Source organism: Bos mutus, chromosome 2 (genome assembly GCF_027580195.1).
Source record: "Bos mutus isolate GX-2022 chromosome 2, NWIPB_WYAK_1.1, whole genome shotgun sequence".
NCBI lineage: Eukaryota > Metazoa > Chordata > Mammalia > Artiodactyla > Bovidae > Bos > Bos mutus.
Window position 1 is genome coordinate 784,831 of NC_091618.1, and position 27,843 is coordinate 812,673.

Consider the following 27,843-nt stretch of genomic DNA (forward strand, 5'->3'; position numbering starts at 1 on the left):
CTGAGATGGTTATCAGAGGAGGGTGGATCCTGTCTCTCAATTCCTCTCCCTTCCCTGGGCTGTCTGCTTCCTCTCTCAGAAAGGGTTGAGGGGGGGTTTGTCTGCAGAGTGGGACAGTACCCAGCAGGACTGATGTTCAGGGCCACAAACCATTTCATTCCTGCCTCGAAACCTACTAAGCTAGGCCTCAGTGGTCTGATTTTGGAGGCCTGAAGATATCCTACATCCTTGGTGCTGCCTTGAAATGCTCCTTTGACACTCACTCACTCATTCACCTTATTTGAGGTTTGTTGTGGACTAAAAAGCAAAAGCTGACTGCCTGTCAGTCATAGACACTTTAGTCTGACTAAACCACAGATCCCTTTCTAAAAGCTGGCGTGCGTTCTCTGGGGAGAGGGGAAGCAGGGGTCCACCTCCACGTACAGAGCTCCGGGGCTCTGAGCAGGAGGCTGCTCCTGTCCCTGCACAGCGGGCCAGGCCCAGAGGGATGCCCTGGTTTGTGCGTCTGTTTCCCAACTGTCCACAGACAGGCTAAGGCCCCTGCCTGGCGTTTCCTCCTCAGCTCTGACTGCTGCCAGAGCAGGCTCAGCCCCCAAGCCATTTTACAGCCCGAAAGGCAAAGCTGTCGCTGGAACCAGCCTCTCTCCTTGCGAAGAACACCCTCTGCAGACCGAGTGGGGTACCGGAGCACCCGTCTTAGACTTGCTGAGATCCCGGAACTTGTGCAAACACCCCCAGCCAGGGACTCGGGGTCAGATCCTGTCCCCACCCTGCCCCAAACTGTTAGCATCACCAGGAAGGAGGGTGGAAACTTCTGCTCAGCACCTTCTGGGCCTCCCTGGGCAGGGCGTGTCTGCTATTATCTCTGCTGGGCTGCTGCCTAGCCGCATTGTCCACGGATGAGGGCACCACAAGGGGACAAAGCCCCAAGGCTGCACAGCCGGCTCCTGGTGGAGCCTGGGTCCCAGCCCAAGACTCCTCTCCCAGAGACCTCGCTCCCACCGTGTCAGGTGGCCAAACGCCCTCCCTGGTCTCAGTCTCCCCACCTGACAAGTGGGAGCCTTCCTGCTCTGACCTTCTATGCTCCTCCTGGCCAGAGAGTGTTTCCAGAAGCTTTTTGCATCTAATAATAATAATAATAAACAATAACAGCAACACCCATAATAAAATAATGCTGAGCTCCACACTAGAGCTCTTCTCACGTTGTCCCCATTAACTCTCACAATGACCATTTTTCAGATGCCAAATTGAGGCACAGAGCAATTAAATGATTTGCCCCTGGTCACTCAGGAAGTAATTGCGGCAGGGCGGCAATCCAGCCTGAAAAATCCATGCTCTTAAGAAAAAGACTGGTGTTGCTCAAAATGCCTTGAAATGCTATAGTTCAGTTCAGTTCAGAAATGCTATAGGGCTGCTTGTAAAAAAACAAAAATTCCAGGGGACTTCCCTGGGGGTCTTGGTGGTTGAGACTTCATCTTCTGGGGCAGAGGGTGCAGGTCGGACCCCCACTTGGGGAGCTAAGGTTACACAAGCCTCAGGATCAGAAACCAAAACATAAAACAGAAGCAATATTGTAACAAATTCAATAAAGACTTGAAAATCAGTGCAAAAAAAAAGACTCCAGATGCCAGGCTGCTTATCAAGTTGGAGGCTGGACCTGGGGATCTGCATTTTCATCAGTTTTCCCAGCACGGCAGAGAAGCTCCCCACTGACAACATCTTGTCTCTGAAAAGACAGAAAAAGAGGGTGAAGAGGCTGAGAGTGGAAATCGAGAACAGTCCCCTGATCAACACCCTGCATCTGTGACCCCTCCAGGGTCCTGGTGCCCTGGCCAGGTACCTAAGGGACTTAACGTTCTCCCCTTAAAGTGAGAAATTAACTGTCTGCAGGCCTGGGTGGGAGCCACAGGTTCATATGCAAACTCCCGGCTTCTTCCTGCCAATCCTGAGCTCGTGGCTCTGGGAAGGGGCTGGGCTTCTGGGACTGGAGCCAATGAGCTAGCATTTGGGGCTGGTGGGGCGGGGCCAGGGTCTTTTAAACCGCATGCCAAGGGGCATCTGAGGCTCAAGCCCAGGTAGAGGCCAGCATGTCTCTGCAGAGGATTGTGCGCGTGTCCCTGGAACACCCCACCAGTGCCGTGTGTGTGGCTGGAGTCGAGACCCTGGTGGACATTTATGGGTAAGAGCCAGAAGCCTGGGGGTGGGCACTGCAGGCCCCTGGTGCCGACCCCGGGCTCTCCCTGCAGGCCGTCCTGGGTGCTTCCTGACTTGGCTGCCCTCTCCTGAGTCTTGGCCTTGGAACAGCAGCCAGGCGTGCAAGGAGGTCTTTGCCTTTCTCAGCCGGGCTTCTTCAAGACCCCAGCCAGGGGGCGTGAAGTGTAGGGGACTGAATGAGGGTGAAAGGCCCTGTCGCTCTGGTTCAGGGCCTCAGAGGCTGCTGGGCACTTGCCCCCGTCCTGACGATCCTGCAGGCTGAGCTGGGGGGATCTCACTGGGTACACAAGACTAGGAAGAGGGGTACCCACACCCCCAGCTTATGAGCTCTGCAAGCTGGGCATCAATCCTTTTGTAAAAAAAAAAAAAAGAAATCACTTACACTCAACAAAGCACTTACTCTGTGCCAAGCACTGTTCTAAGAGCTTGACAAGCCTCTTGAATTTAATCCTTGAACTTTAACTCCCAAACTTGACTTTCACAACAACCCGAGGAGCTGAGTTTATTACTAGTTTTCTTTTGCCCAATGGATGTGGAAATGGAGGCACAGGCAGAGCAAGCCGTTGGGTCAACCACACAGCTACGGCGAAGCCAGCGCTTAAAGCTGTTCCTGGTCGTGTCTGCTTTCTGCTGCCTGCTGCTTACGGAGCCGCACCCGTGCTTTATGCCCCTGCTACCGCCGCGGCCGTGGCCGTAAAGCCAGAGGCTGGGGGGAGGCCCCCGTCTTCTCTCTCTCCCCCTGGAGGAAAAGGAGAGTTCGGGCAGGGTTTCAGGAGCTGGGCGCTGGGAACCACCAGGAAGCCGGCTTCTTTACTTCTCAAGGCGTCCTCGGGGGACCTGGGTCCAAGGCTGAGCGGGGAACGCAGGTACTCTGGGGGTAGGAGAGGAGAAGCCCGCACCATGCTGCTCTTCCCATCGCGAAGCTCTCCGCGCTCTCCTGAGACGAGCCTGCGTTTCTCAGCCTCAGCACTGTTGGCATGGTCATTGCTTGTTGAGGCGCCAGCCTGTGCCCTGGGAGATGTTAAGCAGTGTGTCTCTGGCCCCCGCTCAGCAGATGCCACTGATCACCCCTGACTTGTGATGGCCAAAAACACCTCTGGACATCGCCCAGTGTGCCCTGGAGGGAAGGTCACCCCCACCTGAGAACCAGCATTTTAAACCAGGACTTTAAAAACTGGAGTTAACTTAGAAGCAGAGACAGGGTTGGTCCCAGGGCACTAGAGGAGAGGAGCTGAGGAGCTGGTCTGCAGCAGGCTGAGGGTGGGTAGGCAGTGAGGACTGGGATGGGGTCTTGGTTGCTCCCGACACAGAGAGAAGCCCCAGATGATGAGGAGGGGTGCCCGTGCCAGCTGGCGCCACCGCCTCCCCCAGCTCTGCATGCCCGCGGGGGTGACTCACCTGCCCTGCCTACCCCATGCCCGTCGGGCACCTGTGTCTCTTGTTTGACCTGCCACAGGAAGCCTGGGACCGGCTCCTCCCCTGCAGAACTTTCTAGAGGATGGAGGATGGCCTTGGACCGTGAGTGGCAGAGGCAGCAGTGTCTTGGGGTGATGTGGAATGATAGGCCATCCTTGGGGTTCACGGAGGAGGCTGTGGGTAGGACAGCCTCTGGCCTCAAAGGAGAGACTCTCGGGCCTCTAATGACCAGCCCGTCTTGGGGATGGGGAGGAGCTCCTAGTCTGTTCATCGGCACATTCATCAGGTATTAATATTCCTTCGGGGTCTAGTGTGTGCTAGGCATGGGGACACAGTGGTGAACGAGCAGACGTGGCCCTGACCTCTGAGAACCCTGTCCCGAAATTCTAGCCGAGGCTGGACCACCTCGCAGGGGTGCTGTGGGAAGGATTCTTGTCTTGCAAGCAAGCGGGACCAGATTACTTCTAAAGCCCCTTCCGACTCGGAGATGCTGTGACTCGGCAATCCTGGGTGCTCGGACTGTGGGCCAGCAGGAGAAAGGCAGTGGGTGTGGTGGTCGGTCTTGGCTCTGCCTCCTGAGAGCCGTCTGACCTTGGGAAAGTCACTTCACGCCCATGTCACTCTTTGTTCATCTGTAGAATGAAGGGCGTAATTATATCAGCAGTTGCCTAGAGCCTGGCCCATGCCCTAGAGCGCGTGTGACTAACGCTAACTAAGACTCCAGCCCTTCTGTGAGGTGGGTACTGTCTTCCTCCCCGTCTCAGAGATGAGGAAACTGAGGCACAGAGAGGCTGCGTCATTTGCCCCTGTCACACAGCCAGAGAGGAGAGGCAGGGCCAGATGCAGCCCGGGCACTTTGGCCTTCACTTCAAAGGGCTGTGGGCACGATTGAGATCGTGCATGTAGGGCACGTAGGCGATGCCTGGCACGTGAACATTCAATTATGGTAACTGCTGCCATTATTACCACCACCATCATCATCTTAAGTATCTTTCCTGGCTCTCGAGACAGCCTCGAGTGTCCCCAAACCATCCACAAGATGGCAGAAAAACCTGTGAGCCCTGCTGGGAGAAGGCGGAGAGGAGAAAAGAGAAATTAACACAGGCTAGATGGCTGGATGGCATCACTGACTCGATGGACGTGAGTCGGTGAACTCCGAGAGTTGGTGATGGACAGGGAGGCCTGGCGTGCTGCGATTCATGGGGTCGCAAAGAGTCGTACACGACTGAGCGACTGAACTGAACTGAACTGAGCAGTCAGGGCGGGCTCCCTGGAGGCAGAGCCTTGCAGGATGAGCAAGACCCCTCGGGATCTCTAATCACTAGCAGATTAAACCTATCTTCCTTCTTTCCGCTGAGTTGGAGGTGGCCCAGGCTTGGTGAAGGGGTTTTGCTCTCCCTGTTCGGGGTAACACACAGACATGATGAGCTGCGCACTGGCTTGCAGCCAGGACTGAGAACGCCGTCCCTAGGTGGAAGGGCAGCCAGCTCACCGCATGCTCAGCAGAGGCTGTCTTACAGAACGAAGAGGCTTGGGGTGCCTGGGGCAGGAACCCAGTGCTGACCCTCAGCAGAGGCCGTCTTACAGAATGAAGAGGCTTGGGGTGCCGGGCAGGGACCCAGTGCTGACCCTCAGCAGAGGCCATCTTACAGAACGGAGAGGCTTGGGGTGCCGGGCAGGGACCCAGTGCTGACCCTGGTGCCTTCACCCTTTGCTATGTCACCTTGAGCACATTTCTGCTCCTTCCTGGGACTCAGTTTCCACATATGTGCCCCAGAGAGGTTGGCATTGAAGAGTGGCTTTCAGGCTCTGCTCACAGAGGCTTCTGAGCCTCCTCCTTGGTTAGACAAAGCAGCTCCCCTCGGTCTCCCCCAAACTCTGTTTGGTGTACGGCTCTGGCCTGCCTGTGCGGAGAGCAGAGGAGGCAGATGCATCTTTAACTCTCAACTATGTGGACTTTGTAGAAAGGGTGTGTGTGTCCGCCGTGTTCCAGGGGCAGGAAGACGTGGGATTGAGGAAGGGCAGTGAGCTCCTGGACCGCGTTCTTCTGGTGAGCTGGTGGGGCTTGGAATCTGGGACCTCACCGAACAGAGAGGGACTGCTGGCATCCTGAGCGCTCTGAGCCTTGGTCTCCCCTGCTGCCATGGGCCAGCTCGTTGGGGACCTTGGTGGTCATCTCATCAACCTTTCTGTTCTCAGCCACAGAGAACCTTTCCCATCAGTTTCCCGGCTCTAAAATGCCTAGTTTTGTTTTCCCAGAGGTGGAGGTCCTAAGAGCTGGGAGGGAGAGGGTGGGTTTGAGTTTGCAAGGGAGTGGGGACAGAGCTGGCTTGAGTCCTGACTCTGTCCCTCACCAGCTGCGTGGCTTTGAGCAAGTCGCCTGTCGTCTCTGAGCCTCCCTTTTCTTATCTGTAAGGTGGGGGAACAGTACTGACATCCGGTGGCCTGGGGCGCCATCTGCACCATCACTCTCACCATCATCCTCGCCACTGACAGGGTGGACGAGTCTAAAGGCAGGCCTGAGCTGTCTGGACGCCCAGGAGCGCGTGAGCTCATGCTGCGTCCCCCCACGCCCCCTGGGTGGGGTGGCAGGTCCAGCATTTCTGAGACACCCCTCCTTAGCTATGTCCTCAGACTTCACTGGACATCAGGTGGTTTAAAAGAGCTCTGCGTGCAGAACTTATGGTTCTGGAATCGGCATTTTCAACAAGTAGGTCTGAGGTTGATGCCATGAGGGTGACCAGCGGTCCCTGCTTGCCTAAGACTTTCTAGGTCTTATTACTGAATGTCCTGCACCCCAGGAAATGCCCCGGTCCCTGGCAACCAAAACTGTGGGTCATTCCACCGTGTTTTTCCCGGCGCGCACCAGCTCCCAGGCTGTGGCGTCCTGAAGCTGCCTGAGAGGACTTGGCGATGGAGAGGGTCTTGGACGGTCCTGCGTGTGGGGGAGGGCACAGCCCCCAGCTGTGTGTGCCCAGGGCTAGGCTGGGGTGCCATCTGGAACAGCAGGCTGTGCTCGGGGTGGCCTGACGGGAGGCGGAACTTCATCCAGGTAAGCCTCGGGCCACCTCCCGTACCCTCCAGGCACTGGGGAGCTCGGATCCTCCCATCCTGCTGCAGGGCTTCCCCCAGCAGCCGCCGCTTCAGTCTTCCTAACACACAGCTGTGTTGGGGGTATAAACCCTGAACCGGGGGTCTGATCTCTTCTGGGCCCCAGTTTCTCCAGCAGGGAAACAACGGTGCAGGTGCAGGGGCCTTCAACTTTCGCTCATTCTGTTCAGCATACAAACACACTCATCTCCTCTGCTCATCACCCCCACTTAATCGATGCCGACACAGAGAGGTCCAGGCCACGCAGCTAGTGAGAGTGGAGCTGGACCGGAACCCAGGCGACCTGACCCCAGAGCCCTCAGGCTTAGCCACCTCACCACGGCTCCACCGGTCACCCTCGTACGCAGGAACCACCGCTAGCTCCCACTACATAGGAATGAAATGACAACAAGCTCGTTGCAGCCTGAGTTCGCCCTTGACCTCCTCCGCTTGGGAACCCCTTCCCTTTAGCTGTGTCTCCTCCTTGCCCTTAGTTCACCCCTTCCTCCGAGAAGCTTCCCCAGACGCCCCAGTCCCAGCCTCAGCCTGCTCCCGTACGCCCACCTCCTATGTCCTAATGTACCTTAATAACCCCGTCCCCCTTCCTGGCCGGTGGTTTTCCAAGACTGCCCCATCTGTTATCGTGTTTGAGCCTCACGGTTGCCTGCGGTTGGCCCAGTGGCTGTCATTGCCCCGCTTTAAAGGCAAGGCTGCAGGGCCAGGTGAGTTGTTTAAGGGCACTTGGCCGTAGGGCAGCCCGGCCTGGTCTAGAACCTGTGTCCTGACCCTGGTGCTGGCACTCCTGAGCCCCTGGCTTCTTTGGGACCCTCCTGCACAGGGCTGCTTCCGTCTTCATCTGGGGTCCCCCTGGAGGCTCACATGGGGCCTGGGCTGGGAAGGTACAGGAGAGCCGGGCTGAAATACCCCAAACCACAGTCTGCAGCCTGGGAACTGGGTGGGCGTCACGTCTGAAGGACCACCCAAGCTGTGCCGCTCTAGCTGGGGAGGCCTGGGGTCCAAGGAGCACCTGGGTTGTCGGGGGGGGGGGCGGTGCTGGGGCGCCTTTCACACCAGGTCCAGCTGCGTGAGTCTCTGTGTCTCTGGCTTCCGTATCTGTCTCTCCGTCTCTGTGTCCCCACACCTCTCACTGCAGGCTCTCCCTGTCCCCCGACGGTCTGGCTCACAGACCCAGGGCTCAGCATAATAGAGTTCTGGAAACATCAGCTTTGGGAGTCAGTTACCAGATAAAACCCAGGACACTCAGTTAAACCGGAGGTCCAAACAATGAGTAATGTTTTAGTCGAAGGATGTCCCGAATATCACACGGGGTGTACTTACGCTAAGGTAACTGTTTGTTGGTTACCTGACATTCGAGTCTGACTGCATGTGCTATAGTTTATTAAACCTGGCAGCCCTGCCTGGGAGGAGACACAGGTGTGTCAGCTCCTCCTACCGGGTGAGGACGCCTAGCAGGCCAAGCCCTGGAGAGGGACCCACCTGATGGAATACTGTTTGGGCCCTGTATATTTCTCTTTCTATAAAGGGAAGCTGGGCTGAGAAGTGCCAGAATCATGCCAGCAGAGGAGTGAAGGAGGCCTGCTTTCTTCCATGTGGAGGCAGAGAAGGGAGAGGGCCTTGGGGCGGAGCGGGGGGGACTGTGGCCAGCAGTGCAGCTTGGGCATGCCTCTTGCCCATCCTGAGCCTCGGTTTCCCCACATTAAATGGGACTGTGCAGAAGATTAGATGAGTCAATATTTGGGAAGCCCACCATGCTAATCATGCAGGGGAGGGGCCCTGGGGGTTTCAACTTCTGTTGTCGTTATGCCTGGGTAAGAAAGTGGACTCAGGAGCCAGGAGGCCTGGATGTGGATCCCAGTCCTGCCACCTACTAGCTCCATGAGCTTGGACAGGTTACTTTAACCTCAGTTTTCCCGTCTGTAAAATGGGAGATAATAATAGTACCTATCTGGGTTTTTTTTAATGGATTACATGACAATATATGTAATGAAACTTGAATACGGCTGGCACATAGCAAGAGCTCAGCCAGTTGTCCCCCCGCTGGGGTGTGTGCCGCTTCCTCCAGGAAGCCTTCCGGGTCCTCTCCCCACAGAGGCCTCTCCCTGTGTGACCCCACTGCCTCCTGACCCACCTTTTGCCCTGGGCAGGGCTGTCCTCAGCACTCCAGCTGGCTTGAAGGCTCTGGGGCCGTGGGCGCTCCTTCCCGCATGCGCATGGGCACCCTACACACACACCATCAGGAGGAGCAGACTGATTTCAAACAAGATGCCCGACCAGCAAGAGCTGAAAGGAAGTCCAGGGCCATCAGGCAGCACGGACTTTTTAAGCCTACAATGAGTACCTGGGGAGCTCACAAGGGAAATGTTAACCAACACAGAACCTGGGAATATGAGACTGTGTGTATGCGTGTGGGCTCCAAGTTTGACTCCTAGAGCTTGCTGGAAGGATCTGAGAAGCCTGGGGTAGTCTGGGAAGGCTTCCTGGAGGAAGCAAGAGTTTGAGCCAGAGTTCAAGCATCTGAGCGAGGGCTGCCCTCTAGCACTTCCCATGGCTTGCATCCTTCCCAGGTCAGTTCCCGAGGGCACAGAGACGTTCGAGGTCTACGGAACCCCCGGCGTGGACATCTACATCTGCCCCAACGTGGAGAGGGACCGGGAGCGTGCGGATGCCCGGCGGTGGCACTTTGACATGGGCTCCCAGATCATCGTGGTCATGAACTCTCCCAGCAACGAGCTCAACGACAGTCACGTGAGTGCACCCCCTTGTTTGGGGGTGACTGGGGGTGGGGAGGCGACCCAGCTCCCTGAGGGCCCAGTGCCCTCTCTTATCCAGAATGCAGGGTAACCCAGAGGGCAAGAGCCTGGCCCTGGAGCCGCCAGCTCTGCAACATACGAACACAAGCCGTGGGTCTGCTGGCCACTCTCGTCTCCTCTCGGAGCCTCAGTTTCCCCACCTGAGGCTGAGGGTTGATTCGTGGTCCCCGTTACTATGAATGAGGGAGAGAAAGCAGAGGTGGACAGGGGAGCAGCTGCCTCGGGGGCCCCTTCCCTAAGGGCCTCACCTTCCCTAACCTGCCGCCTTCCTGACCCCACTCCCTTCTCAGGCAGGGTGCCTGCCCTCCTCTCCTCTCTCTGCCCATTCAGCCACAAGAGCGAGTCTACCACGGCTGGGCTGGAGGCAGTGTTCTGGCCCCTGGGCAGGGGACATTCGAAAAACGGAGGAGATGGGTGGTCCGTGAGCTTGGTGCAGTGGGAGCCAGGTCTGTCATGCAGGCGCAGGCTCCCGCTCCACCTCAGGAGCGCCATTTCGGAACTGGCCCTTTGAGGAGCACTGACCGGGCGCCCAGTACTAGGCAGCGTGCCCTCGTCCAGCCCTGACGACGGCCTCAGAGGCGGGGTCTCGTGTGCGGTTCTCAGGGGAGGCACTAGGGTTCAGAGCAACCATCCCGGGGCCACAGAGCTGGTCAGTCGGGGAACTAGAGCTCAGGGGTCAGACCTGCCTGACTCCTGGGGACAAGCTCCCTCCGTGAGCCCCACGTCTTTCCCACCCAGGGATCCGAATTAGCCTATCCAGGGAGTTTCATGCGGCAGGTGGGGCAGGATTCCACGAATCTGTTTTATAAGGAGATAGACCAAGAAGGGGCATGGCTTACCTGAAGTCACGTGATCAGTGAGTAGCCGAGTGGGTAAGGGTCAGGACAGAGGCCCCCGAAGCCCGGCGAGAAGGTGGGCCAGCCTGCGATGGGCGCCCAGCACTGAGCCAGGGACAGTGCGGAGGCTGCCACTCTCTGAATTCCTTGGCCCCGAGGACCACAGGGACAGAGGAGGGCCATCAGAACATCCCTGCCTTTGTCCGGGGTCCAGGTAACCGTGTGCCTGAAGCGAGCATCCCTGCTGGGGCTTGACACTTGGGGGTTCGCAGCTGCAGGATTTCTGGGCTCTCAGGACTGAGGAGGGACGGGTCTCGGTAAGTTCCTGAGCCCCCTGGGAGACAGGACATCAGAGCCCGAGAGCTGAGGGACCGCATCAGGAGGGAGGGTCCCGGAGCAGGGCGGAGGGTGAAATGGCTTCGATGCATCCGCCTGGAGTTCGCTTTATCATCATCGCCGTCTTCAGCCTCACCTTTAACAGCTGTCGGGCATGTGCTGTGGGCACCGTGCCAAACGTCCCACGCTTTCCGGCTTTAATCCGAACAACCTGTCATCAGTCCCACGGAGCTATCATCAGCGTCGCTCCACAGCGGAGGAGAGGGAGACCCGGACGCACAGTAACTTTCCCGGGTGTCCTCTGCCAGCCCAGGCCATCTGACTCAGGAGCGCTGCACCGGCTCATACACCACGCCCCCTGCTCTCTCATAACAAGAGCTGGTATTTCTTGGGCATTTCCTACCAGATCAGTCTTCTCCATGGATTGTTTCAAATCTGAACTACCGTCCTCTGATTGTAGGGACCTGTATAAAGCCCATATTGCAGAGGAGCAAACTGAGGCAGCTCAGAAATGTGAAGGGCCTCGGCGGAGGTCACAGAACCCAGAGGTGCTGGGCTCAAGTAAAGGCCTGTCCATATCCCACAGTTAGGAGGGTGTCCCTACGCCCTGCCCAGTGCAAACTCCTCATTTTATTTTATTTGTTTTTTAATGTATTTATTTATTTGGCTGTACCGGGTCTTAGTCTCAGCACCAAGCTCCTTGTTTATCCATGGCAAAACTGAGATCCAAAGGGAACAGGGGCTTGCTAAAATCACACAGGAGTCAGCAGCAGCACTGGGATGCAGGTCTCCATGGAATCCCTCACAGATAGTTCCCATTTTACAGATGAGCTAACCGAGGCACGGAAAAATAAGCGGCAGAGAAGGCTAAAGGAAGAGCTGGGTTGGTGGCTGCACAGAGGTTCCTGGGAGCACCTTCCCTCCTTGCCAGATCCCCCAAGACCTGTGCTTTGGGGCCAGGCTCCTAGTTTCAGCCAGCTTGACCCTGGGCCCATCTCTCCACAGGTTCAGATTTCCTACCATTCCAGCCGAGACTCCTCGCCCCTGGCCTACGCGCTGCTCTACCTCACCTGTGTGGGTAAGTCAGGGGCCTCAGCCAAGGGCAGGGTGAAGGTGGTGTTGGGCTGGATAAACACCAGTGGGGCAAATGGAGAACTGGAACTCAGATCCTGTGGTGCTCAATAAACTTGGACCCCAGCTTATATCATCCTCAAGACAAACTTCAGATGGGTTTCCTGTCTGACGCAGGGTACCCAAAGCCGGTGCTGTGACCGCCTAGAGGGATGGACGGGGAGGGAGGTGGGACGACTCGAGTTTAAGAGGGAGGGGACGATGTATACCTCTGGCTGACTCATGCTGATGTATGGCAGAGACCATCACAATATTGTAAAGTAATCATCCTCCAATTAAAAATAAAATTTAAAAAAAGTCCAGGTGAAAGTCAACATTTTAAAGCTTTTAGAAGAGAATGTCTCTTCAACTTCAAAGTAGTCAGAAGTTTTCTTTAACAAGGCAAAACAAAAGCACAGCCCATTGGGGGCAAGATTGCTAAATTAGACTCTACTGAAATGGAAATCTTCTATGCAACGGAGGACAAGGACAAAGTCAGACTAGGAGAAGCAATTTGCAATGCGTATGCCTGGATCAGCGTTTGCAGGTAACGGAGAATGCTGATCAATAAGAAAGAACAACCAAACAATTAATAGAAATAAGCAAAAGACAGAAACCAGCAAATCACAGTGGAGAAAATCCTAGTGCTCAGAACCCAAATGAAAAGATACTCAGCATAGAGCTGCCAAGGATATAGGACTGAAACTCCTTCTACCAGGCGTGGGGTTCACGCTGGGGCAACCATTTCGGAGGGCAAGAAAGTTAGCAAGAGAGTTGAAAAGGCTCTGCCTGCAGGAGGCGTGTTTGGAAGCAGAGCCGCTGAGTTACAGGGAGGGAACATTTCAGCTGTGATAGATGCTCCCAGATGGCTCTCCCGAAAGGCCTACCTTCTTATATGCCTGCCAACGGCTCAGGGGAGTGTCTTGCCAACACTGTCCGTTTCCAGCCTCTTCTGTTTTTCCGGCCTGAGAGGTCAGCGCCTCAGGGTTGCTTTCCTCTGCCTCCGTTTAGTTAGGACTGAGGTTGGGGATCTCCCTGCCTACGCCTCCCTGGACACACACCCACACCTTGTTTACTGGAAAATAACACATACAGAAAAGTACGTATGTATTGGTTTGGCAAAAAAAGTTTGGTTTTCTTAACACGTTATGGAAAAACCCGAACGAATTTTTAGGCCAACCCGATATGAGTGTGTGTGTGTTGGCGGGGTTGGAGGGGCGGATACAAGAACAGCTAGAAAGCAAAGCCTTGAGCAGCCATCGCCCAGGTCAAGACATAGAACAGGGAACATGACCAGCACCCCAAAGTACCCCCAGGCCCTCTCTGATCGTAACTCGCTCCTTCCCCTACGGTAACCACCGTCTTGTGATAAATATTTCCTTTCCTTCCTTTATGGTTTTGTCATCTGAATAGGCACACCCAATTCATACAGTCTATTTTTGCCTGCCTTGGCCTCTGTCTGGGGGGGTCACGTTGTGCCTTTCGCCCCGCCTTACGTTTCTGAGACTCATCCCCTTCTTGTATGGTGGTTGAGTATCTTTTCACATATTTAAAAATCATTTCAATTTTTTTTCTCTCTCCCTTGAAGGTTTCATGTGTACTGTAAAACCTCCCCCAGCTTCTGGGGAGAGTGCTTAAGAAGGTGGGATGGAGGTGGGGATACGAGGGGAAGCTGAGGCCCAGAACCACGCGGCCAGTAGGTGCCAGAGCCTAGGTCCACATCCACGATTATCTGACACCAAAGTCCAGGCTCACTGGCCCATCCCTGGGAGACGAGGGAGCTTCATACAGACCCAGAATGTCCCAGGCAACCCAGGCGCGGGGCAGAGTGTCCCCCAGACAGTGAGGGTTACAGGGGGGCAGAAGAGGGAGAATTCAGGGAAGGCTTCCTGGAGGGGGCAGCATTTGACCTGGGTTTTCACTCTGACCCTGCATCTTCCCCAAGGCCTCTTTCCCCAGCCCGGGGAGGGAGGCTCCAAATGCTCCTACCTCTGGGTAGCGTCTTCTTGGAAATGACTTGCATTTGTCTGGCCCCAGAATGGGCCCTGAGACTGAGGCTAAAAGGCGGAGGTCGTGGGCCTGTGCTGGGCTCCTGGGAGGCTTGTCGTGACTCACCCTCTGCCCTGTCCTTGCAGATATCACCCTGGACTGTGACCTGAACTGTGAAGGCAGGCAGGACAGGGACTTTGTGGACAAGGTAGGCTATCTCTGCCTGGACCCAGAAAGGGACATGGAGTTCGCAGCTGCTCTAGGCTGGGTTAAAAGGGGTGAGGTCATTAGAGGTATCCCCCTGCCTCCCAGCTGATGTCAAGGCCTGTGGAGCCAACCCAAGAATGGCTGGGGATCGTCTTTCACTGGCAGAAAAAGCATCATCAAGGACTGTAAGCACACGCGTGTGCAGCCCTGGGCTAGGTCTCCTTTTGTAGGGACAAGTCCTTCTGGATTTTCAATCTAGGCTGGGGGTTGGCAAATTTTTTTTTTTTTGGTAAGAGCAAGATAGTAAGTGTTTTAGGCTTTGCAGGCCATCCTGTCTCTGCTGCAACGGTTCGATTCTGCCAGTGTAGGATGAAAGAGCTATATAGTCAATATGGGGAAAAGGATGTGACGGTGTTCCAATAAAACTTTATTTAGAAAAACAGGCAGTAAGCTAGATTGTAGCATGCGGACCCCCTGACCTATGTGAAAAGGAAATCTACCAAGTCCGAAACTATAGAAGAACTCTGGGCTGAATTGTGGCGGCACTGAAGACGCTGGGAGTTCAGAGGTCACGCTGGGCTTTGTGAGCAAGGGAGAAGTCCACCTGAGCTGGGCTCCAGAGTTCGTCAAGAGACAGGGCGTTTCAGCTGGAAGGAGCAGCAGGAGCAAAGGAGGGAAGACGGACCTCATCCTCAGAAAGCTGCCTGTTGGAAAAGGGAATGCTGGCTGGAGGCATGCCACAGACAGCTGTGAAAGAGGCTGTCATTTGAGTAGCAGGAGCTGCTACGTTCCTCGAGCTCTAGCTCGCCTTTTGGCTCAGGGCAGAGAAGAGAGGAGGGCTGAGGAACGAGGCCGGGAGGGAGCCGGGGAGGGGGGCGCAGGCCTGGCCAGAGCCCCCGTCACCGCTGTGCTTTGCCATCGGCAGCGGCAGTGGGTCTGGGGACCCGGTGGGCACGGAGCCATCCTGCTGGTGAACTGCGACAGAGACAGTATGAGCTCTGACGACCAGGACAACTGTGACCACCACGTGCGCTGCCTGCAAGGTGAGGGGCCCTGCCAGGAGTCTCACCCACGAGGGGGCTCTGAAGGCAGAGCCTGGGGCCCGAGGTTCAGCTTCCAGGCAAGCCTTAATGTTCCTTAAAACCTGCCCCTCCCCAGCACCCCAGCGCCAGCAGGCACCCCCGCCAGGGCAGAGCTCTGGAGAGGAGCAGCCTCCTCTTCCTCCCCCTCCAGGCTTGGAAAGTGCTAATGCTGAGCACCTACTGTGCGTCAGAGCCTTTCCCCAAATTCTCATCTAAGCATCCAAGCAGGAGGGCAGCCTCCCCCAAATTCAGAGATGAAGATATTGACACTCAGAGGTCAGGGGATCCCCGAAGTCACTCAGTCAGCCTGCGGCAGGTCCAAGGTTCCTATAAACCCAAATCCAGCCTCTTTCCCGCTGGCATCACTGGCCTGGATTTCAGAGATGCCCCATATTCCCTGGTGGCTCAGCTGGTAAAGAATCTACCTGCAATGCAGAAGAACCAGGTTTGATTCCTGGGTCGGGAAGATCCCCTGGAGAAGGGATAGGCTGCCCACTCCAGCCTTCTTTGGCTTCCCTGGTATACTCAGCTGGTAAAGAATCCACCTGCAGTGCGGGAGACCTGGGTTCGATCCCTGGGTTGGGAAGGTCCACTGGAGAAGGGAAAGGCTACCCACTCCAGTATTCTGGCCTGGAGTATTCCATGGACTGTGTAGTTCATGGGGGCCTGGAGAATTCGATGGACTGTATGGTCCATGGGGTTGCAAAGAGTCAGACACAACTGAGCACTTTCCACATTCTAAGTCCATCCTGAGCCGTGTGCATGGCCCCATGAAGGACGCCTTGGCAGTGTCCTGGGTGTGGGTCAGGGGCTTCACCCACGAGATGCCCAAGCTACTCTGAAAGGTGGCAGGATCATTTCAGAGACTGGAGCACTGAGGCTCCGGGAGGGAGGGGCCGGCCCAGGGCAGCAGCAAGTGACACTGGGCCTGAAAGGAGAGCCCTTACCCGCCTGCTGCCCGGACGGCCTTCTCACCGTACGTTGCTCCTGCAGTCCTGCCCTGGGCCAGGCAGCGGGCTGGCCACTTGGCACTTCTGTTTCTATGGGCAGAGGAGGAAACGGAGGCACAGAGAGGGCAGGAAGCATCTCACCACTCACACACGTACAGGCATGCTCCGGCTTTTGTCCTGGTGGTTCTCAGTATTTCCACGGGGCGGGCAGAGCTGGGGCTCAGAGACCCAGGACTTGGCACCCTCTGCCCTGGGGAGGGCTGGGGTGCCGGAGGCCCCCTGAGCCGCTGCCCTGGGTCTGGCTTCCCAGACCTAGAAGACATGTCTGTGATGATTCTGCGGACACAAGGCCCCAATGCCCTGTTTGACGACCACAAACTCGTCCTCCACACTTCCAGCGCTGACGCCGAGCGGGCGCGGGTGTTCCACGCCTGCGGTGAGTTGATGCCCTCCTTCCCTGCCCGGGGGGTGGGGGTGCTCAGTTTCCCCACCCAGGCTGGGGTGCAGGCTCTGCTCTGGCTCCGGGGCCGCCTTGAGGGCCCAGAGGAAGAAGCATCAGATGCGCGAGTTTCACGACTGGTTGCCTGGTGTCCCTGGCACAGCCGTGCCCAAGATGGTTTTAGCAGATGAATGCATTTTTAAACATATTTTAAGCACGTTTAAAAATTTTGATTATCAAAACTTTCGAGCATACCCAGAAGCATAACACTGTGAAGAACCCTTATATGCCAACCACTCAGATTCAACAAGGATCGCTATTTTGCTTCTCTTACTTGATCTGTCCTTTCTTGTTTGCTGAAGTGTTTCAAAGCCAGTCCCAGACACCCTGGCTCCTACGTTCAGTCTGCATCTCCCGCCCACCCCGATAAACCCCAAACCATTGCTTTACATAGCTACAGTGTCATTATCACGAATGCAAGCAAGGATATATAATACTTCAAAAAATACAAATATGTATTTGGGTTTTTCTGTAAGATGTAACTTTTGGGGCAACACAATACGAGTAGTAATACGCTCATTTTAGAAATACGGAAGTATGTAAAGTTAAAAATGAGAGTTCTCTACCCAACTCCAAAACCTGAGTCTTAACACGTGTCCTCTGTTGGCCATTTCGTGTGTGTTCTTCCGGACATTTTTTTATGTGCACTGATCGTGCTTGGTGCGTGCGTGAGCGTGCGTCCACATTCTGCTGTCCACATGGCTTCTCTCACCGAGTTATGCATCTTTCACGTCTCTCTGTGTGTTTGTTTAGCTCTGCTTTGCCTTCCTCCACAGCCGTGTCATATTTCAAAGCGTGGAGGTGCTGTAACTGATCTGGTCCCGTGAACGTACGGTTTTTGTGGTGTTTTGATTTTGCAGAAATCTTGGTTCCTGGAGGGCAGGGACCGTGCTCACAGCGGTGTCCTGAGCCCTGAACCACACCTCCTGGGGGCATCGTAGGTGCTCAGTAAATAATCTGTGAACACCTTCCACTTGTATTTTATAGGAAAGACACTTAGCTAGACAGGGACTTGCTGGTTAGGGGCAAACATTGCTTTGCTAGATGCCACCGAATTGCCCTCTGAAAGATCTGAGTGCCACCTTAGAAAGGAACGCCCTCCCTGCCCCACCCAGACCTGGCCGCACTCGGGTGTGAGCCTCTCTGTCCTCTGCGAGTGGGAGGTGGGAAGCGGGGGTGGTTGTGTGGCTCCCATCGTGTTGGGGAGGTTGTGTTGTGGTGGTTCCATCGTGGTGGGGAGGCTGCGTGATGCCTCCTGCTCCCGGGCCCCTCGCGAGGCCCCTCTGCCCCCGCCAGGCCCCGAGGACTCCTGCGAGGCGTACCGGCACGTGCTCGGCCAGAACAAGGTGTCCTACGAGGTGCACCGCTTCCACGGCGACGAGGAGCGCTTCTTCGTGGAGGGCCTGTCCTTCCCCGACGCCGGCTTCTCGGGGCTCGTCACCTTCCACGTCACCCTGCTGGACGACTCCAACGAGGTAGGGGCGGCCAGGACAGACAGGGTGGGCAACGGCCTCCCTGCCCAGGAGAGGTGGGCGCCCCGGCGTGGAGGATCCTGGCCACCCACGGCTGCCTCTCCAGAAACTAAGGAGCTAGCAGCTTGCTTGAGTCCACGGTGGTCCTTGACCCAGCCAGGCGCGGGGCCCCGAGGCCAGTCTGCTTCCCCTCCGGTCTCAACCTGCAGGATTTCTCCGAGTCCCCCATCTTCACCGACACCGTGGTGTTCCGAGTGGCCCCCTGGATCATGACGCCCAGCACCCAGCCGCCCCTGGAGGTGTACGTGTGCCGGTGAGTTGGGGCCGGGTGTCCTCTGACCCTGCTGGCTGCTCTGGCCCTTGTGTCTGCCTGTGTCCTGAACACTCCCCCTGGGCTCGTCCTGAACACCCTCCCTGGGTTCGTCCTGAACACCCTCCCTGGGCTCGTCCTGAACACTCCCTGGGCTCGTCCTGAACACCCTCCCTGGGCTCGTCCTGAACACCCTCCCTGGGCTCGTCCTGAACATCCTCCCTGGGCTCGTCCTGAACACTCCCTGGGCTCGTCCTGAACACCCTCCCTGGGCTCGTCCTGAACACCCTCCCTGGGCTCGTCCTGAACACCCTCCCTGGGCTCGTCCTGAACACTCCTGGGCTCGTCCTGAACACCCTCCCTGGGCTCGTCCTGAACATCCTCCCTGGGCTCGCCCTGAACACCTTCCCTGGGCTCGTCCTGAACACTCCCCCTGGGCTCGTCCTGAACACCCTCCCTGGGCTCGTCCTGAACATCCTCCCTGGGCTCGTCCTGAACACTCTCCCTGGGCTCGTCTGCAGCGTGAAGAACAACACGTGCTTCGTGCATGCGGTGGCGGAGCTGGCCAGAAGGGCCGGCTGCAAGCTGACTGTCTGCCCGCAGGCTGAGAACCGCAATGACCGCTGGATCCAGGTACCATGGCCTCTGGGCTGTGAGCGCCTCGAGTGACCCCGGCCTGTGGGAGAGGTGGCCCCTCCAACGCAGGGGCTGCTGGGAATATCCAGGAGGACCAGGGTTGCATCCGCCCTCCCCAGGGCCCTGCTCTTTCTAATTCTAGACCCAGAGCTCTCCCCCCTCTCCAGAACTTTCTGGAGACTCAGGCACACTGACATTGAATATGACATCCATTCACCCACAGGTCTGGGCTAGGTACTGGGTGGGGGGGCGGGATGGCACAGGTGGGGACGCCGGCTCCCTGTCCTCAACGGCCTGGACCAGTGATCCTCCATGGAAGGTCGTTTTTGCCCCAGGGATGCTGCCAAACATCCTACGATACACAGGACAGCCCCCACGACAAAGAACTAGCTGGTTCCAAGTGTCAAGAGAGCCGAGGCTGAGAAGCCCTGGTGCAGAGAATGAATGGGACGGAAATCGCTGTTCCAACTGTCTAAGACGGATCAGGGGTGCTGGGGGCCTGGAGACGGGTGGAATCACCCTTGTCTGTGAAGGAGATCAGTGTGGACTGCCTGGAGGGGGCATTTGAGCTGGACCAGATTTGGCAAATGGATAATGACTTGTGCGGTTTATCGAGCACTCCCTGCAGGCCATGCCCAGCATCATTTCATCTTCCTGACAATGCCCTGTCAGTGAAGAAGGAACTCTCAGTGAGGCGAGATGCCTTGGGCCGCAGAGCTGGTGAGGGCGGTGCTGGAGCTCCATGAACGGTGGTCCTGGCAGAGGGCTGGCCTGCGCAAAGGCCCAGAGGTGGGAGATGTGAGAAGGGGCATCAGCTGTGCTCCTTGGCCAGGATCGAGCTTCTGTGAGGGCTTCCCAGGTGGCACTAGCAGTAAAGAACCTGCCTGCCAATGCAGGAGGCAGAGGAGATAGCAGCTCGATCTCTGGGTCGGGAAGGTCCCCTGGAGGAGGGCATGGCAACCCAGCCCAGTGTTCTTGCCTGGAGAATCTGAGGAGCCTGGTGGGCTACTGTCCATAAGGTCACACAGAGCTGGACGTGGCTGAAGCGACTTAGCATGCACGCAAGCTTCTGCAAAGGGTAAGAACTGAGGTGAGAGGCCTTGAACACCAAGCTAAGAAGCTTCCGTTTCAGTTGGAAGTTCGTCCCAGGAGTTGTTTCAGGACGGGACGCTAGGGCAAGAACTGGCTCGGTCTGGATCCTGGCTGTGCTGTTGACTAGCTGTGTGGCCTTGGGCGGATAACGAGACTGGCTGTTCCTCACTTTCATCTGCTGTGATATGGGATGATCGCGGTGCCTCCCCATAGGCGTATTGTGAGGCTACAGGAGTTAGCGCTCGTGAAATGCTTGGAGCTGGGCCGGGGACACTCTAGTGAGCTTCTCGCTGGACACACGGTCCATCAGTGCTTGGTTTTCTTTGCCTTCAGGACCAGGGGGCTCAGGACTGACCTGGGCGCGGCACGTGCTCGAAAGGAGGCAGATCTGTGCCTCCTCAGGCCGCCTCTGACCTGCTTGCTATCAGTCCCCAGGGCCGCACGTGGAGGCCACGTGTGATGGCTGGTGCCCAGCAGCCTCTTTGTCCAACTCAGGCCACCCCAAAGCCCTCTCTGCCCCCACTCCCCTGTGACCCAGCACAGGGACACCCTGAGGCCGTGTCCTCGTTCATTCCTGACCTGCCTTGCTCTGTGGCCCTAGGTGAGAAGAGCCCCACCCCCAAACCTCCAGCCCTTCCTCCAGCCAGCAGGTATCACGGCCTCTGCCCGCCTCAGTCCTCAAAGGGTAGAGCAGGCCTGAGGCAGAGTGAACAGTCTTCCCCAAAGCCCTGAGTGCCAGGCGAGGGGGGTAAGCTGCTGACCATCCACCACTGGTGTCCCCCGGGTCTGCAGGACGAGATGGAGCTGGGCTACATCCAGGCGCCACACAAAACCTTCCCGGTGGTCTTTGACTCCCCCAGGAACGGCGAGCTGCAGAACTTCCCTTACAAAAGAATCCTGGTGAGTGTTCGCGACCACAGCTGGGCCTGCAGGCCGAGGGGCTTTGCCCCGAGGGCCAGACTGGGAGCCGTGCTCTTCAGGGATGGGAGTAGGGTTGCCAGGTAAAATATAGGAGAAGCCGGGTTAAGGCTGAATGTCAGCTAAACCATGAGAACTGTTTTAGCATAAGTATGTCCCATATTCTGCATCAGTTCAGTTCAGTCACTCAGTTGTGTCCAACTCTTTGCGACCCCATGAACTGCAGCACGCCAGGCCTCCCTGTCCATCACCAACTCCCAGAGTCCACAAAAACCCGTGTCCATTGAGTCAGTGATGCCATCCAAACACTCATCCTCTGTCGTCCCCTTCTCCTCCTACCCTCAATCTTTCCCAGTATCAGGGTCTTTTCAAATGAGTCAGCTCTTCGCAGCAGGTGGCCAAAGTATTGGAGTTTCAGCTTCAACATCAGTCCTTCCAATGAACACCCAGGACTGATCTCCTTTAGAATGGACTGGTTGGATCTCCTTGCAGTCCAAGGGACTCTCAAGAGTCTTCTCCAACACCACAGTTCAAAAGCATCAATTCTTCAGTGCTCAGCTTTCTTTATAGTCCAACTCTCACATCCGTACATGACCAGTGGAAAAACCATAGCCTTGACTAGACGGACCTTTGTTGGCAAAGTAATGTCTCTGCTTTTGAATATGCTACCTAGGTTGGTCATAACTTTCCTTCCAAGGAGTAAGCGTCTTTTAATTTCATGGCTGCAGTCACCATCTGCAGTGATTTTGGAGCCCCCAAAAATAAAGTCTGACACTGCATGGAGTATACTAAAAATACATTTATTGTTTATATAAAATTCAAATTGAACTGAGCATGCTCTATATTCATTTATTAAATCTGGGAACCCCAGATGGGGAGGGGAGGCAGGAGAGTGCAGCTGTTAAGAACATAGACTTTGGGGTGGGAGGTGGGAGGAAGGTTCAAGAGGAAGGGGACGCCTGTATACTTAGGGCTGCTTCACGCCGCGTGGCAGAAACCAACCCAACACTGTGGAGCAATTGTCCTCCAAGTAAAAAGAGAAGAACGTGGGCTCTGGAGTCAGAACAGCCCGGCTCTGTCACCCACGTGCTATGCGACCCTACATGAGTAAGTTCCCCTCTCTGAGCCTCAATTTCCTCATCAGTAAAAATGTGTTAGCCCAGGTCTCAGAGATGTTTGTGAAGCAGAGAAAGCACAAACATAGATAGCTGGTGTTATCACTGGTAATAAAGTGGGTGTCTTCAAATGGGCTTACCTGTGAAGCGGAAACAGACTCACAGACACTGAGATCAGTCTTGCGGTTGGCAAGGGGGACGCGGAGAGGGGAGGGGAGGACTGGCAGTTGGGCTCAGCTAATACACAGGATGGACAGACCACGAGATCCTGCTGTGCAGCACAGGGCACTGACTTTAGTATCCTGCGATGAACCACAGTGGAGAAGAATAAGAAAGAGAACGCGTATATATATGTATAACTGAGTCACTTTCTTTACATCAGAAATTAACAAACCGTCGTACTCAACTCTACTTCCATAAAAAGGGAGAGAATATGTCCTACAGACCCCTCCTGAGAAAAAAGGGGAGACCCCCTTGGCGCCATAGAGAGTGGAGGCTTTTCCCACCCCTCGCTGGGGCATGAAGGTGGGAGGAGCTCTCTCCTGGCCTCAGGACTGTCTAAATTCCTTCTAAGAGACACCCTAGGGAGTTGTCCCTTTTCCTAGATTGAAAGCTGAGGCTCAAAGGACCATCACCTGCCCCTTAGGCCCCGAGAACAGGCCCCTCTAGAGCAGCCAGATACCCGCCCCGCGGCAGGACTGATGGGAGGCCACGCAGAGGACAAAGGAGTGGCCACAGCCCCGGCTCCACATCTAACGGGGGTGTGGGGACCACCTGGCCCTCTCTGCTGTATCCCCGTGACCAGGGGGAATAACACGCTCTGAAACGGCAGCAGGGCTGGAGGGCTGTGTATGTCCCAGATTCAGCAGGCATGAGCATGCAGGAAATAGCAGTCAGCTCAGATGTCCATCTTTGACTCAGTGTTTGCATCTGAAGAATGGGTGGCCACTCTCGCCCCATCTTTAAGGAGCTTAGAGCCCAGCAGGTTGGCTCAAGCTCTTCCTGGTGAGCCTGCCCACTCCGAGCCTGACTCCGTTTCCTCAACCAGGGTCCAGATTTCGGCTATGTGACCCGGGAACCACAAGACAACTCTGTAAGCGGCCTGGACTCCTTCGGGAACCTGGAGGTCAGCCCCCCTGTGGTAGCCAACGGGAAGGAGTACCCCCTGGGGCGGATCCTCTTCGGAGGCAACTTGCCTGGGTGAGAGACTGAGGGTGGGTGGTGATGGTGGCTGGGGGAGGGCCGTCCCACTCCTGGAAGAGAAGCAGAGAGGATCAGTGATGAAATGGCAGTCCTGCCCCCCAGACATCGTCCACACTCGTCTCAAGGGGTCTGAGACGCCCAGAGCAAGCAGGGCCCCAAGAGCTCATTCCGTCCAACACTCTCATTTTACAAGTGGGCCCAGAGAGGGTGAGTCACCCAGGGAAGGTCACACAGGAGGCAAAGTTATGACCAGACTTGGGTCTTTGGATTCAGAAAATAAATCCATGTCAATACCAGTGAATAATTATAGAAGAAAACGGTTTTAAGCCTCAACAGTCCCAGGAGAAATTGCATTTAAATCAAGGCTTGTTCACACTGCGATGTATATGATTAATATCAGATCTTTCCCTGAGAGCGAAAGGGGGTACAGGACATGAAAACGGAGACAGCAGTGACGCAAAGAAGGGGAGTAACACGATACAGGGGTGCTGACGGAAAACAAAAGGAATCGTGTGACAACGGTTATTTGCTGTGGGAAGAGAGCAAGACAGAGCCAACCAAATTCAGCAAAGTGGTTAGAGCAGACTTGTGCTCAGATAACAGGTGAAACCAGAAGCTTTGAAGGGGACCACCTGTCTTCAAACGCATGATCTCACAGACAGAGGACGTTTGGGCCATGCCATTCAATACTTTTTCAGAAGGCAAGAGTAAAAGGGGGTTTGAGTTCACGAAAATAAAATCCTGGGGCTGTGAGACAAGATCACCCTCTCTCCCTGCTGATATGTGGGAAGCTGAGGCTGCAGCAAGAGAGATGTCAGTTAGACTCTAGGAAGAACTGCCCAGCCGCGGGTTGAATATGCGGGTGACATCTGTCACTTGGAGAACATGAGGGTGGGTCTGAGGGTGATCCTGAGGATCTACCTGGATGGGGAGACCGGGATGGTAAGCTGTGATTGAGCTGCCTGTGTCTGCCTCGTAGAGAACTCACCTTGAGTGTAACTTAAATGTATATTTATTCATCATCTTTCCTGATTACAAAGGCAGTGCAAGCTTTTTACAGATGTTGCAGAATCTTGAACTCTCGTCCTTCTGTTTCTGTGTATATTCTCTTCAGTTAAAGTTTTTTTGACCCCTTGGGCCCCAGGTCAAGGGGCCGCCGGGTCACTCAGGTGGTCCGGGACTTCCTGCATGCCCAGAGGGTGCAGCCGCCCGTCGAGCTCTTCGTGGACTGGCTGGCAGTTGGCCATGTGGATGAGTTTCTGAGCTTCGTCCCTGTCGCTGACGGGAAGGTGAGGACCCGGGGGACAGATCTGGGCCCGAGACTGAGCCGAGCGGAGGAGAGGGGCTCAGCTGAGTCTGTTCTCTGCACACAGGGCTTCCGGATGCTCCTGGCCAGCCCCAGCGCCTGCCTCAAGCTCTTCCAGGAAAAGCAGAAGTGGGGCCACGGGGGCGCCCTCCTGTTCCAAGGGGTTGCCGGTGGGTGCTGTGCCCCCATCACCGCTTTCCTGTCCCCCTTGCCACATCACGGCTCGAGAGGGAAATGTCCTGCTCTAAGGTGGCCTGTCCCCCAGGTCTGAGACCCCTTGGCTCAGCAGGCCCCGCAGTCCACAGCAGGAGCAGAGCTGGCAGGGAGTGCCCCGGAGGATGATGGGGGGTTGGCCGCGGGCACAGCAGAGTCACAGTCTGGCAGGGAGCGCCACGGTTCATGATGGGGGGTTGGCCACGGCCACTCAGAGACAGGGTCCACTCTGGGGCGTGTGACCAGCGCGGTCATACAGGGGCCTCTGTGCCGAAGGGCCTAGCACTTGGGATTCGATGCTCTGCCCCTCCCTGTCTTGAAAGTCTGAATAGTTTGTGTTTTGCGAGTGAAATCTGACTGATCAGTGGAACATCTATTGGGAGCTTGGAGCCCGGGCTCAGGAACATTCCTGCCATGGACCAAACCTCCCTCCAAGAGAAAAGCATTCATAGAACTTAAAAGCTCCCACATGCAACTTCCTACATCTATTTCCCACCCCCCGGAGCCCCAGCTGTAAAATGGAAGAAATACAGTTGCCCCCATCCCCCTCTCTCCCATTGGGACTGTGAACAGACTCCTTTAGCTCAGATCAAACCTGGAAAATTCTCAAATCCAAATTTCATGTACCGGGCAGAGGGAAAGCCGTCTTCACCTTCCTTAGAAGCAGGGGTTTGCAGTGAGCAGGGCCCAGAGAGAGGCTGAGCCCACAGCTGTCGGGCCACGTGTAACCACCGGATGGCCCCAGAGAGCTGATACCAGCGCAGCAGCCACTGATGCCTGGCGTCTCAGTGGTCACCCACCGTGTGTCAGGCCCCAGGCTGCGTGCTCCAGGCATGTGACCCCATCTGACCTCAGGGGGGCCTGTGAGGGTGACTCAGTCTGCTTTACACCCGAGAATGTAGGGCTCAGCAAGGGGAAGTTGCTGGCCCAGCGGCCTCAGGGGGATGCTGTGGACCCACATCTCTACTCCGACGGGAGTGGGGGGAACCGAGCCTGCACATGGGCAGGTGGGTCCAGCCCTTGGTCGAGGCTTCAGCCCTTCATGAGCACTTGGCTTGGGTCTGAATCACCAGTACCCCAATTTCCCAGCTGCAAAACCTGGGGCAAATCTTTTTACTTCTCTAAGCCTCAGTTTCCTCATCTGTAAAGTGGGGGTGTTGACGCATGCCTCGTGGGGTTGCTGTGAGGACTAAATGAGGTGTTGAGTGTGGAGCCTTGGACTCAGGGCCTGCGCAGGGTAAGAGATTAGTAAATGGAAGCTGTGAGCGTCTCAAGATATTGGCTCTGACCTCCCCTGTCCTGCCTGTCTCCACGAGCACTTCATTAGGCCAGGAGAGATGAGTCTGGGGGAGCCCCTTTGCAGTGCAGTCGCCTCTTGGAGGTCAGGGACTGGGTTCAGCAGTGTCCATCAGGGCGGGTCCTGGTGGGCAGGTGGGTGACCCAGCTCCACGCCGCACCATTAGCCAAAAAACGAGCGATCGTCATCCAATGCCCGGTGGGGGTAGGGGGTTACATTTCCAATAAGGAGCATCACCACTTCTGATGTGCTCAGATGAAGGCCTCAGGTCCATGCGCTGCAGCAGCCCGCCCTTGCCGTCCTCGCATACCCAGGCTTGCTTAGAGGCCAGGAGGAAACGCCTGGGAGCTGCCGGCTCACCAGCCTTTCGCCTGCGAGCCTGGCCTCTGCTGGTGCTGCTCCCACCCTGCCCCTCTCCTTCACAGGCAACCAGGAGGTCAACACCGTCTCCATCAGCCAGGTCCTCTCCAACGGAAACCTCATCAGCTACAATAAGTTTGTGCAGGTACCAGGGCCACGGGCCAGGCGTGGGGGTAGGCATGGCTGGGGACGGGGCTGTGGACAGAGGTCTGAGGCTCACGGTTTAGGACAGCTCAGGGAGGTGGGTGAGAGGCCCAGACAGAGAGTCTCTAAATCCCGGCTTTCACTCGAGAGAAATGAGGGGCCACGCCAGGTGCATGTGAGGACAAGCATTCCAGGCAGAGGGAACAGCACACACGATGGCCCTGAGGCGGAACGAAGAGGCCTGGAGCGTTTAAGGACAAAGCTGGGGGCCCCAGAGGAACGAGGAGAGACGGGGCCACCCAGGGCCCCGCAGGGCAGCGCTGGGGCCCTGGCTGTGACTCTGAGCGCGACTGGAGGCCGTCTGGGGATCCGAGTGCAGGACAGACTCGATCAGACTTAGGCTTTGGAATGATCTCTCTGCTGCTGGGCTGAGGGATCTGTCTTCTATTAGGGCAAGGGGCGGGGGTGGTGACAGGAGGTCCCAGCAGGAAGCAAGGGCACTTCGATCGGATAACTAGAGAGGGGTTTCCGTAAAGGGAGGATTACAAAGGCTCAGGGCAGTTTGAGGAAATCAGCAGGGGCCTATTCCACATTCCCAGGGTCGGAAGAGGGGAGCTCTCACCTCCCCCAGGCCTGGAGGAATTGGCCGAGGAGCATGTTACTGGAGCCTGGAGGGGTCGCTCCAAACACGGCCACAATATTGTAATTAGCCCCCAATTAAAGAAAGAAATTAAAAAAAAAAAAAGTTGTAAGACAGGAGCTGGGACTGCACAGCCACCCTGCCGTGACCCCAAGTACACTCTCCCAGCAGCGCCCCCACCTTCTGCCACCGCCCCCACGGGCTGAGCCCAGCGGGAAGCCTGCGGGTACAGGAGCCCCTGGTTCCCAAAGGTCAGCCTCCCAGGACGCAGCGCAGGGAAGAAGGGGCAGTGGGTCCAGAAGGACAGACAATATCCAGCACAGGGCCCTCTGAGAAGCGCACTCCCGGGCGGGGGTGACCGTCGCAGGGACCAAATTAGGGACCATGCCTGCAGGAGGGAGGGAGGAAGCGAGTGGAGGAGGCAGGGCGAGCTGGTCCTTGACGGCCTGCAGCCCGGGTCAGGCTCAGCAAAGCGGGGTGAGCCGCGGGCCAGACACCGTCCGCCTTCTGCCCCTGCACTTAGCCACTGTCCGTGCGCAGCGGGTGTGGGCCTTGGGCGCCCGCACAGGCTGGCTTG

At 56.4% G+C, this 27,843-nt stretch overlaps 1 protein-coding gene across 1 annotated transcript in view; it reads left to right on the forward strand.

The window, feature by feature from the left end:
- Nucleotides 1-2,087: 2,087 nt before the first annotated feature.
- PADI3 (peptidyl arginine deiminase 3) overlaps nt 2,088-27,843 on the forward strand; it is a 30,056-nt gene continuing 4,300 nt past the window's right edge. Inside the window, exons 1-14 of the mRNA XM_070379164.1 lie at nt 2,088-2,179; nt 9,306-9,486; nt 11,729-11,801; nt 13,969-14,030; nt 14,955-15,072; nt 16,372-16,497; nt 17,857-18,035; nt 18,242-18,345; nt 18,864-18,975; nt 20,863-20,970; nt 23,152-23,303; nt 24,451-24,595; nt 24,680-24,782; nt 26,548-26,627. Coding sequence (XP_070235265.1) covers nt 2,088-2,179; nt 9,306-9,486; nt 11,729-11,801; nt 13,969-14,030; nt 14,955-15,072; nt 16,372-16,497; nt 17,857-18,035; nt 18,242-18,345; nt 18,864-18,975; nt 20,863-20,970; nt 23,152-23,303; nt 24,451-24,595; nt 24,680-24,782; nt 26,548-26,627 — 1,635 coding nt within the window. The remainder of the gene's footprint in view (nt 2,180-9,305; nt 9,487-11,728; nt 11,802-13,968; nt 14,031-14,954; nt 15,073-16,371; nt 16,498-17,856; nt 18,036-18,241; nt 18,346-18,863; nt 18,976-20,862; nt 20,971-23,151; nt 23,304-24,450; nt 24,596-24,679; nt 24,783-26,547; nt 26,628-27,843) is intronic.